This window comes from Paramormyrops kingsleyae, chromosome 5, assembly GCF_048594095.1.
Source record: "Paramormyrops kingsleyae isolate MSU_618 chromosome 5, PKINGS_0.4, whole genome shotgun sequence".
In the NCBI taxonomy this organism is placed as follows: domain Eukaryota; kingdom Metazoa; phylum Chordata; class Actinopteri; order Osteoglossiformes; family Mormyridae; genus Paramormyrops; species Paramormyrops kingsleyae.
This window is the reverse complement of record NC_132801.1, coordinates 8,095,320-8,107,428: the sequence shown is the minus strand read 5'-3', so window position 1 is coordinate 8,107,428 and position 12,109 is coordinate 8,095,320. Positions and strand designations below refer to the sequence as shown.

Below are 12,109 nucleotides of genomic sequence, written 5' to 3'. Positions count from 1 at the left end.
CTGGGTGCCCCTCCCACCTTGTACTTCCTGAGACCCAGTAGTGGATAAGGAGCTATGGAACTGGATGGATGGATGGATGAATGGATGGTGAATCCTGGATGGGAATATGCAGGATGAATGACACAGATTTGCAACTTTGCAGGCAAGGTGTACATGGGAAACAAGCAGGAGATTGCAGAAAACCGCATCCCAGAGCTGAACAACTACATGAAGGTGAAATGGTGTGGCGCTTATGGTGCCGATCGGGCGTTAGTGTGTCCCCCTCTGCCTGCCTGCAGCCCATCATGTCTTCTGGTCTCTCATGAGTTCCTCTTCGTTCTTATTTCCAAACCCCCATCCACAGTTCACAAACCTGTCTGATGTCACGGGGGTGATGGACAGCCCTGCCCCCTGTGTGTGTGTGGTTCAGATATACATTACACTATGGGGATCAACACAATGTGATTAAAACCTGTTTTTCTGATGCTGTGAAGACCATTTTTTCCATCTCCACAAGGGGAAATTCATACATAAAGATGTGTGACTGCAATCAAAAAAAATAAAAATGCCAAAAGTCTTGTATTTTGTTTGGTTACTTATGGTTAAGGTTCGGGCTGGTTAACGGTTAAGGTTGTTATTGTTGGGATTAGGGTTTTGCCCATAGAAATGAATGGATGGTCCCCACAAAGATACGAGTACAGGTCACTGTGTGCGCACGCGCGTGTGTGCGTGTGTTCGCATTTGTGTGTGTGTGTACGCTTACGCACTTTGACCCTCTTTGTCACCTAGTGTAACGGTGAGGACTGAATCCCCCCCAGAATAATCTGCTCCGCCTTTCTCTCTGTGGCCAGAAACTGCTGTCACTGCCAACATGGGTTCTGATGGTGGAGGAGATCCAGATGTTTTTCTACCAGACGGATTCGGACAGCCTGCAGACCCCGCGCGCCCTGCGCCGGCTCCGCCCCCCCACCCGCCGCATGTAAGGCCATCATCCGCGCCGCGTATCCGTGCTTTCCGAGGGGGGGCTAACGTGTGCGTGATGAGCTCTCGGGCCTTCATCAGAACATCACAGCCAACTCTCCAAACAGTGCGGTTTCTTGTTTTTGCGGATCCCTGATGATTTCCATGACAACGGCCTCTGGGATGAACCCGAACCTGTCGGGGTTTAGGAAAGCCACAAATGGGGTACCAACGGATGAGACTGGAAGAGCCCCCCCACCCCCACCAGACACCATGAGGCCCCCGTCGGAGCTGGGGGGGGTAGAACTGAGGATGTCTCCATCTAGCATCCAGCTTACTCAAGGAGGGACGTTGTGTAACCTCTCATCTCACATGGTTCCCTTACTGGGTCTCGTTTTTTTTTCTTCTGAACAGAAAAACCGTCAAGCCTAAACTGGACCTTCTGTCGTCCCCGAGAGCAGAGGTAACACATCCTTTTTGTAGCAAAATACCCACAGAAGGATCAATGTTCTGATTGGATGGTCTTCACCTAACTGTAAATGTCTGTTATTTTGCTCATGAATGAATGATTTTTACCAGTTCAGAGAGTGACCAGCCACAGAGCACTAGTCCTTTAACTCTGATTGGCTAATGGGGATTTGGCCCCAGTCACATGGTCCACACTCTGCCCCCCCTGACTAAACCATCCCTTGACGATTGAATCATTTCCAACATGAGTATTTGATAAATGGAAGTTTGTAGGGTGGTAGGTGTCTGCAGGATCGATCTTGCCAGATGACAGCAGAGGCCCTGCCCGGACCATTCATATGGTAGATGGGGGCTCAGGGCAGGGGCGCCCCCTCCTGGACTGGAGGGGAGGCAGCGTGTGCTGATTATCCAGCTCCCGCACGCCAGCTCACAGCCTCGGTGCCGAGAGAGAAGGTTAAATTACTTCAATTAGGGGAACAATTTAATCAAGTGCTCAGGCACCCAGGTGGAATTGAAACCAGCACACGGTGTACCCCCCCCCCAAAACGCCCCCCCCCCCCCAGGGGATGTGGATAAACTGGCAATGATGGAGATCTAACACATGGTGTCATTGTCAGCGTGGTGAGGGGGGTGGGTGAGGGTTATCAGATTTGGGTCACCCAGCACCCCTCGGTTCTGCTTATTCCGGTCCCGCAGCACCGGCGGTGAGGAACACCCCGTTACGCTCCAAAGCCATCAGACTCATCACTCTCTCAAACTCATCTCCTCTAATTCCTCCTCCTCCCTCATCCTTCTCCTCGTATAATCAGCTTCATTTTCTGTCTCGTTTTCAGCACTTCTCTCTGCCCCCTCTCCTTTGCCCCCCCCCCCCCCATTTGTCCATGGTCTGACTCCCCTACCCAGCAGCCCCCTGTCTCCCCAGGACGCACTCCTCCTCACTCTCTCATTCCGCTCACGCCTGCGGCTCTAGGTGGATAGAAAAAGAGAACAGCAATTCGTATTCCGCCGCCGTCTTTACTGGGATACGTTCTAAAGTTGCGGGCATAGGCCGTTTAAAACCCCTCCGAAAGGAACTGAGTTTGCTTGGCGCCACGGCGTCAGCGGAACGGGCGCTTGTTTCGGAGATTTAACTGCGGCGTCAGGCCTGGTGTTCAGACGGTTACTACACCAAAAAAAGCCGCCATTAAAGATGGCTGAGGATACGTGCATTCAGCTCATACAGATGCCTGTCTGCTCTATTATGTTTAATTTATTTACCAGATGCAAACTTTTATCCAAAGCATGATATAAGAGGGGAGGGCAGGTTCAGGTCATCGCTGGAGCACTCGGGGGGGGAGTTAAGGGTCATACTCTGAGGCTGCTGGGATACGAACCAGCAACCTTCCCACCTCAAGCACAGCATCCTAACCTAATCCATACTGACCGCTCCAAATTTTCTGATGCAACAGACGACCCGCCCACTTTGCGGGTATTGTCGAACGCTTCCTGGTGATCAGTGGAGCGTGTCGTTTCACGGTGGGCGGGGCCCACTGGGTACGCCTTCGCTCGAAAGTCATTAAAAGTATGTGGGACACGCCCTGCACGTATCACTGTGTGTCAGTTTTATGTGCGTCTTCGTCCGCCTGGTGATTGGGTGTCGAGGAGCAGATGGGTGTGAGCGCAGGTATGTGTAGCATGTGTGGATGCGCGCAGGTATGCAGGTGATCTGAGTGTGTGGTTGTGTGTTCCAGATAGAGGGGCCTTCCACGGTGTCTCTGCTGACCTTGTACTGAGATTAGCAGGCCAACGCTCTGGCTCTGGGCCGAGTCGACATATAGAACAGACCCGGACAGGCTGGGCCTGCTGCCATACACACACACACACACACGCGGCCTGAAAGCTGTTATAATCCCGTTTGTAATGCAGATATCATGCCGGTTAAGGGTCTCTACAAATAATGCTGGTATCTCAGCTGACAGTAACAGAGTTCTGCTGCATCTGTATCGTTCACCTGAAACACTTTTGTACATGATCCAGCTTTGGATAAATACAGGGTGTCTTACAGTCTCTTTACAATTTCAAAAATGTATTACAAAGGCAATTGATTAGATATCTTCATCATATTTGTTCTATGTACTCAGTGGTTATCAAAGTTTTTCATCACATCGCAAACAAAGGTGCGGGACATCGCTAATCTAAAGCAGAGGATCACTGATGCCAGTGCCCCCATTGATGAGGGTTTGCTACAGCGAACATGGCAAGCAATCAAGTACCGTCTTCATGTGCTTTGTGCAAGTAATGATGACCATATAGAGGTGTATTAAATGAGGCAAAAAAAATTAAATATATACGTCTCATTTTGTAATAATTTCCACATACCTGTGTTTTCATTTGCCTTTGTAATAAATTTTTGAAATTGTAAAGAGATTTTATGGACACTCAGTACACATATGACAAAAGCAAAGCACTTGTGCACAGCCACACACACACACACACACACACACACACAGATCTAAGCACATTCCCTGCCTCAGTGCATCTACTTCCTCTTCTGCAATCTGATTTTCAGACACTGTCGAACGACGCACTCAGCACTTGTACAAACTATCCTTTATATTGTGAGGCTACCTGCAATTCCTGTGTGTTTTTTGGAGAGTGGCCAACAAACAGAAAAAAAGAAAATGTTTTTCTCTTAGTGGCTTTGGTGCCGGATCTGGTTGGTACTCGGCAAACCCTCTCGGGACCCCCGTCCAAACGACTGCAAGCCGCTCTCCAAGCTAAAGATGCGTCAGAACGGGGCAGGCTGGTTTTGTTGGGGACGATGGCTGGGTCAGGTGACCACACAATCAGCCAGTCTGGGGGGGGGCTGCTTGGTTAGGTGACCACACAATCAGTCGTGCTGGGGGGGCTGCCAGAATATCTTTTATTGCCATCATAAGGCAGAAGGTTGGGTGGCAGGTCTGTACTGGCCAGATGAGGAGATGTGATCGGGATACAGGTCAACACTCTGGATCTAAACAATATTTCCCACCTTCCCAGGAACCTGCCCCATTCTGAACCATCACCTCACCAAACAGCCATGTGTGGTGGTAGCCGGGGGGGGGGGGGCTCAGTGATCCAGACCAGATTTGCATTGACTTCCTGAGGTCAGAAGTGGCCATGACAACACAGACATAGAGGCTGTGCTCGGCAGGGGTGAATGGGGGGTGTTGGTCCACCTTCGCTGGCTTCAAGCCCCCGGCCCCCAGGAACCACAGAGGGTCACTGGGCTCCATCACTGGTGCATGTGAGTGTCAAGGTCAGCACGGTGTGATGCAGTTAGGCCTGTGAACTGGCAACCAGGTGGGTTATGGGCTCACATCCCAGCCTCAGCTCTGCTGTTGGACCTGTGAGAGACACGCTTAACCTGATCTACTCCGGTAAACGCATCCACCTGATAGATTAAAAAGTTTCTGCTAAGCAACAGGAGTTATTTATTTATATATATATCCATCCATCCCAGCAGATTGAAAAGTGAGTTTCTGAAATGGGTCACATCATCCCTTTTGTTAAAAAAAACGTTAATGAACAAAAAAAAAGCTTTAATCCAATTTTCTTGCACATCCCAGCTGACCTGCGGTGTGTAAATGACCTCATTTAGGTGACGACTCTAATTGGAGTCCTGACTGACTGCTGTTCTGTGACCCAGAGTCACCCTAAACTCTTATAAATCCGGCTTTTATTTTTTTCCTCCCCTTCTGCTCCCGGCTTAAAATACCTGCCCTTAAAACGTGATCGAACACCCGAAATAGATTATTGAACTCCACTTTAAAGCTTAGCTACTTTCCTCCATCTTTCTCAAAGACGGGAAATTAGGTGTAAGAAGCGAGTCTCAGATTGGCTGATTCTTCCTGGCTGTCCCCGGGGATCTCGTGTACCGTGTCATGGCCCAGAACAGCTGTTGGCGAAACAACAGGCCGCACAGGTTTTGCTGCATGGTTCTGTGGATGGCTGCATATCGCGGGAAACAGCTACCTCCATGAATATACCATAAATGTCACCTATTCTACACACCACTCATAATTTGAGGTTTTTAATGGATTCCTGCTGGTGTCTAGTATATACTGCAAACAGAACACCCTTAATGTCTTTCAAGCCACCGTTCCTAGAGAGTTTCTAGGTCTGTGTAACAAGGAAGCATAAAGTATCGCAGACACGGGGCTGCCTACTTATAATTTAGAGTAAAAATGGATCAAGGGTTTCAGGTGCCGGAACAGCGATGGCTGGCTGGGAGGCTGGGAGACACGACACTATTTGCCGCACTGATGCCGGCGTGACCTGGGAAGCAGGAACACCACCTGCCCAATTTACAGCCTTAAGGGGAAGTCTCACTCTCACCTTCAGAGCCGGCTCTTATCACTGAGCTGGAGCTCGCCGTCCGCCTCAAGTTGGCGGTTTTCACTCCCGTCGTTATGTCTGCGGCCGGCATGTGCGGTAACCGCGGAAAGGCAGACGTCCCGGCGCCAGCCCAGATCAGGGACTGCAAGGCCAGCATTCAGGAAACCTGTGCAAGGCCAGTGCTTTGTAAACCCGTGCAAGGTCAGCACTTTGTAAACCCGTGCATGGCTAATGTTCTGTAAACGTGTGCAAGGCCAGGGTTCTGAAAACATGTGCAAGGCCAGGGTTCTGAAAACCCATGCAAGACCAGTGCTTTGTAAACCCATGCAAGGCCAGGGTTCTGTAAACCTGTTCAAGGCCAGGGTTCTGAAATCCCATGCAAGGCCAGCGTTCTATAATCCCGTGCAAGGCCAGCGCTCTGTAAACCCGTGCAAGGCCAGCGCTCTGTAAACCCGTGCAAGGCCAGCGCTCTGTAAACCCGTGCAAGGCCAGCGCTCTGTAAACCCGTGCAAGGCCAGTGCTCTGTAAACCCGTGCAAGGCCAGCGCTCTGTAAACACGTGCAAGGCCAGTGTTCTGTAAACCCGTGCAAGGCCAGTGTTCTGTAAACCCGTGCAAGGCCAGCGCTCTGTAAACACGTGCAAGGCCAGTGTTCTGTAAACCCGTGCAAGGCCAGTGTTCTGTAAACCCGTGCAAGGCCAGCGCTCTGTAAACACGTGCAAGGCCAGTGTTCTGTAAACCCGTGCAAGGCCAGTGCTCTGTAAACCCGTGCAAGGCCAGTGCTCTGTAAACCCGTGCAAGGCCAGCGTGCTGGAAACCTGATTATGGCCAGGGGCCAGAATCACAAAGCAGGATTTCTTGCTTAGCCAGATAACTTGTGGAATATAGTTACCCCAGTTTAAATGGCCTTTATGTTCGTTCACTTACATTTAGTACAGACTGCCTTAGATCTGATAAATTATCCAGCCAAACAAGAAATCCAGCCTCATGATACAGGCCCCTGGGTTCTGGCCAGCCTTGCATGCCTTGGTCTAGATGTATGTCACGTATGACAAGAATTTATCATTATCATTATTATTATAGTTGTTATATATTATTTTGTGAATATGGCTTCATCTAAACCTGACACTTGCAGTTTTTCTATCAAGAGCTTACGCTTGCAGTTTTTTTTATTTTAATCAGTTTGTACATCAGGCTATTTACCAAAACATAGTGTTATAGATTCCACAAAGGCGAAACAGCAGAAACTCCTAGTGCTCCCTGCTGCCCCCTAGAGACAGGAATGTAAACGAGGCACAGACTTTCCAGCAAAATCAGGATAATTCTTTCCGCTCTGTGTGGGGATGGTGTGTGTGTCTGTGTGCGTGTGCGTGTGCGTGTGCGTGCATGTGCATGCGCAGTGCTGTCTCTGTGCAGCTTCGCTTTGACATAGAGTTAGAGTTATGCTAATCAATTGATATCTGCTGACAGTCTAATTCTGTCCCTCACCAAAATCATCTCTTTCAGCACCAATTACCAGGTCACGCGCCTTTATGATGAGACAGACCTGCTGTTTAATTAAGGCGCAGTACAGAGGGAAATTAGAGGCTCGCTAATTGGAGTTATTTTACAAACGGGCCACTTGGCGCTAGGATTAATGGGTCAGCTAATAAAAGAGCCGGGTTTCGGGTTTCAGACAAGCCCGTCGTCAGCCTTACTGCCTCCAGTGTTCGCAAGGCGGCGTTTAAGCGGATTTTAAAGTTAGTCTGAGTTTAAGTTTCAGACTCACGTGGTGCTGTTACTGTTGTTTGATACATTTTGTAACAAGGGTAACAGGGCAGGGGTGGGGGTGGGGGGGGGGCACTGTCCTTTCAGCATTAGTGATAAACTTTCATTTCGTCTCATTTAAAAGCTTCTCACATCTGTCTGCCAAAACACACTTAACCAGCATGGATGAACATGCACGCCTCGCCCCCTGTAAGCCCCCACACAACGAGCCGCCTCTTGCCGGGACAGTCCCCTGCACCGGTACCTGTGCCCCCTTCCCTCCCCCAGACAGTGTCCGACTCGGTGACACTGCAGTAAAGTCAAGGTGACGGCCGCAGGTACCCAGATCACACGCTCACTGGACTTCACCTCCCTTATTCACTTTCCTTCATCTACTCCTCCAGCGCTCGTCTTTTTTCACTCTTTCTAAATACCCACATCCTTCTTTTCTAAATGTAGAACTTACGCCACCAAAAAACTTACACACCGCTAAACTCCTTGCACCCCCCCCCCCCCACCCTGTGTCCAGCCACGCCATTCTCCAGCCCCCGCAGGCGTTGAGCCCGGAAGGGCTGTCCGTCACCGCCTGCTGCGTCACGCTCCCGCAGAAAATGGGAAGGTGCAGATCTGAGCAACACACCTGCGTCTCGCGCTCCATCTCGCGCTCCGTCCTGTGCGGTTCACCTGTCCTGCATGCAGGTTATGGTGCTATTGGTGTTAGGGGACCCAAACTCTGCGCCCCTCATCCAGTTCACCGTCCCATACTGCCTCTCTATCCCTCCCTCTCTTTCTCTCTCTTTCCCATCCCTCCTTCACGTCCGCAGTGTCCCACGTCCACCGCGGTCCGGATCTTCTCTCCTGACCTCCCACTGGCTACTCAGTCTTGGTCTCCTCATCCCCGAGATCATCGCTCCTCGCTTCCCCCCTTTTCTCCAACACTTTGCTTCCACGCATACGGGCTTCACCCCCCACAGCCTCCGGCCGGCGGACAGAGCTCACCTGACTGTGTGCCTGTGTCCGTGTGGCTGGTCCCAGGTGGTGTTCGACTTCAGCGGGAGCGGGCAGCTAGAGCTCAGCCTGCGCACTGGCGAGGTGATCTTTCTGCTCAGGAGAGTCAACGCTGACTGGCTGGAGGTGAGCTGAAGGGGAGAGACAGGGAGAGATGGAGGGAGGGAGAGGGAGAGAGAGGGAGAGGGAGAGGGAGAGGGAGAGGGAGGGGCACCGGGAAGGGATGCAGTGATGTAGGGGAGAGAGATTGCAGGACATGAAGGCAGAAGGAGGAGAGTCACAGATGGAGAGAGAGAGAGGGAGAGAGGGAGTGTTATGAGGGATTGAAGAGGAAGATAGACTGAGGAGGAGAAAGATGAAGCAGATCGATAAAAAGAGGGATGAATGAGAAAAAGTAAAGATGGCAGTGAAAAAGACGAAGACGAGGCTTCTAAACTACTTTCCCTTCTGACTTCATTTTCAGGAATAATTTTTATGGTTCCTAGATTAATGAAGATGCCTATTGGACGGAAACATTACTGTGCTGATATTCCTGGTTTTTTCCGATGACATTGTGGTTATATCTCTGTTTCTATGTGAATCGGACCTGAGCCGGTATTTGCTGTGTTGGTGTACCTTCTTAGACCCCCCCATAACCTCAGATATGGTGATCGATGCCTTGGCTTAAGGTGTGAATACCCCCCCCCCCCCCCCCCCCAAGGGTACCGTCAGGAACCAGACGGGCATTTTCCCTGCATCCTTTGTGAAGATTATCAAGCCCCTTCCAGAGAGCGATTCAGAGGGTGAGGAAGATGCTTCAGGGACCAAAAAGGGCCCCCCGGCAGGGTCATACAGCTGCTTGCGCTGCTTCCTCCATCTCCCCACTGGTGTGGAAACCAGGTAAGAGGAGAGAGGCTGTGGCACAGTTAAGCGACGTTACAAGAAGAAGCTGGCTGACAACTCCTTGTTGAATTACACAGGCTCTCCAATGTACAGAAGCAACTCAAAAAATACAAAAAAAATAACAGAACCTATTCTTCCCTAGTATTTATATGATATCATGACAGCCATGACCTTGTATGAGCAACTTCAACAGAGCGTGCAGTGCTGCCTGGTGCCTAGGCCGTGCTGCCTGGATGGTTTGCTCATGGGTGTTGATTGTGGGCCGCTCTGTCACACCACAGGGACTTGTGCGTTGAGGAGGCTCTCTCTGCCAGGCCCTCCTACAGGGAGCTGTTCACGCGGATGAGGTATGGAGGGCGCCAAGTCCTGGGTGAGGGGCGTCTTACCCACAATGCACCGGGGCATATCCAAATTCAGCTCACTGTCCTGACTATAGTGCCAGTACGTTTTTTGTTTTTCCAGTTTTCCCTTATTAGTTTTGAACTCATCTATCTTTTGGGGGATCTGCTGCGTTATGCTAAAATTACTTATATTTTTTATCCCATGAGCTGTGGAACGCTTCTGCATACATTTCAGACTGGATAAAACATCGAAGATCTTTCCAGAATCCTCCACCTTTTTGCTTCACATTTTGTTGCCGTATTTTTTTCTGGCTAATTTCTATAGCAGCTTGGTTTATTTTTTCTCCCCCAAAATGAGCTGAATGCAGCACCTTCCTGCAGCCAGCAGTTGGCGCTCTTCCTATTCACGGCCCTGCCAATCCGCCTTATTTATCACACTGTTAATTGCATGGTGCCACGCAGGAGTGCTGAGCGCTAATTTCACCTGCTGGCAGATGCTTGAGAGGACGGCGGGATTGGCTGCGGTCACGCTCAGAGAACGGCGCAGCTTGAATTTGAAGTGTTACCACAGCTCATGTTGTTTGATGTTTCATTTTCCCCTCCTGCAGTCCAGAGGCTAGTTAGGTGAATGTGTGTCTTTAAATTGCCCTTAGTGTCGGTGTAATGCAAAATTTCCTAATCCAGTCTTTGGGGAGCCCCAGACAGTCCACATTTTATCTTTCTCCTCTTTCCCAACACACCCGCAACAGGTATTCGGTGCTCCTAATTTGCTGGGAGTTGGGAGGGAGATAAAACGTGGACTGTCTGAGGGTTCCTGAGGACTGGGCTGGGAAACACTGGTGTAATGGGCTGGCATCTTGTCCAGAGTCTCCCCTGGACAGACTCCAGACTTGCTGCAGTCCTGCACTGGATACATGACTATGGGAAATGGATGGATGCATGCAATCGGTGTGTGTGTGTGTGTCTGGCGTCATATTACCACGGCAACGGTGCTGGTCGGTGTGGTGGTGCTGTCCGGACATGTGTGTAACGGAGCAGTGAAGGTCAGACTGCGCTCCTGTTTCAGGGAGCTGTTCAAGCTGGAGGACATCGCCCTGAATTACCGAGACACAGACGGGGACATGGTGCGCCTCCTGGACGACGAGGACGTGGAACTGATGGTGCAGGAAGGCAGGCGGCGGGGCTCGGAGGTGAAGCGGCCCGTCAACCAGTACCCCTGGGAGCTGCGCGTCAGCCTGGCCTCGGATTTCTCCGTGTACAACACGGAGCCCTGAGCGTGCGATAGCCGTGTACGTGTGACCGGGCCCGTGCGACGGTGCCCGGATATGTGCGGCTAAGCTTGAAACCAGGGCGAATGAGAAGCTTTAGTAACGCTGCATGATTGACAGTCACTGCGATATCAGAGCAACTGCAAAAGCAATGGAGTCACCATCAGTGCCCCAACTTAGCAGTTATACTGTATATTAAAATGATGTTGAACCTGTTCATTTACCTTCATAAATACATTGAGACTGTATGTAAAAGGAAGCAGTTACCATATATACGCAAAGCAGAATGAACCAAAAAGAGGCTTTTCCACTCTATTTTAATTTTATTTACCTGCAGCTAACTAATATGTCATTGGTGGTCTGTTTCCTGATGAAACTAACATGCAGATTTAGTTACCTACATAAACAAGCAGCAATCTTCCCTGATCGTGAATTAGTTAGACGTGTCAGATAGCTGGCGTGGGCAGCTTGGTGACCATATGGTTTTATTTAGTAGCATTAGCCAAGCGGCGTTAGCCTGAGAGGGCCGCAAACGTGCTACGTACGTCACCAACTGTGAGGCTAGTTAGCTGGATGACGCTTATTCCATAAGATTGGCAGGAACAGAACCGAACGAGTCAGTCAGAAACATTATGACACTTAATAAAAAGGAAATGCGTGTGAGGAGACATGTGCAGAAACGTTAAAAATTGCTTGTCGATGGACTTTTGTTATGAAACCAGTAACATTATTGCAACATTATTACAGAATTAAACGTGTCCCAAGACTTTCTTAGCAAATACATTTACAGAAAATTATTACTAGACGTTAATATGACTAACACAAGCCATATTTTCAAATATAATTTCATTTTATTGAACTTAATGTGTTCAAAAAGCATTTTCATCTGACGACTAGGGGGTGCAATTTCACTCCTGGTAAAATTGCCAACGCACAATGAAAACAAGTAATGGTTTTTGAAGCTAATTAATAAGTACTGTACACAAATACAGTTTCCTGAAAAACTGAATATTGGAACATTAAAGAAATAAAGTCATGCTGTCTGTGCTTAAATATTACACATAGCCCACTGTTACTGTTTAAATAAAGTATCTTTAGTCAAA

The 12,109-nt window shown here is 49.6% G+C and overlaps 2 protein-coding genes across 2 annotated transcripts in view; one reads left to right on the top strand and one right to left on the bottom strand.

Moving 5' to 3' along the window:
* Positions 1-8,647, bottom strand: part of pvalb7 (parvalbumin 7) — a 25,775-nt gene extending 17,128 nt beyond the window's left edge. The window contains exon 1 of the mRNA XM_023814541.2: positions 8,507-8,647. The gene's annotated coding sequence lies outside the window, so the exon portion shown is untranslated. The remainder of the gene's footprint in view (positions 1-8,506) is intronic.
* The window catches only part of ncf4 (neutrophil cytosolic factor 4), a 16,529-nt gene extending 4,420 nt beyond the window's left edge, over positions 1-12,109 (top strand). Inside the window, exons 4-10 of the mRNA XM_023814538.2 lie at positions 143-213; positions 831-958; positions 1,354-1,402; positions 8,543-8,641; positions 9,216-9,394; positions 9,679-9,744; positions 10,805-12,109. Coding sequence (XP_023670306.1) covers positions 143-213; positions 831-958; positions 1,354-1,402; positions 8,543-8,641; positions 9,216-9,394; positions 9,679-9,744; positions 10,805-11,012 — 800 coding nt within the window. The 3' untranslated portion in view covers positions 11,013-12,109. The remainder of the gene's footprint in view (positions 1-142; positions 214-830; positions 959-1,353; positions 1,403-8,542; positions 8,642-9,215; positions 9,395-9,678; positions 9,745-10,804) is intronic.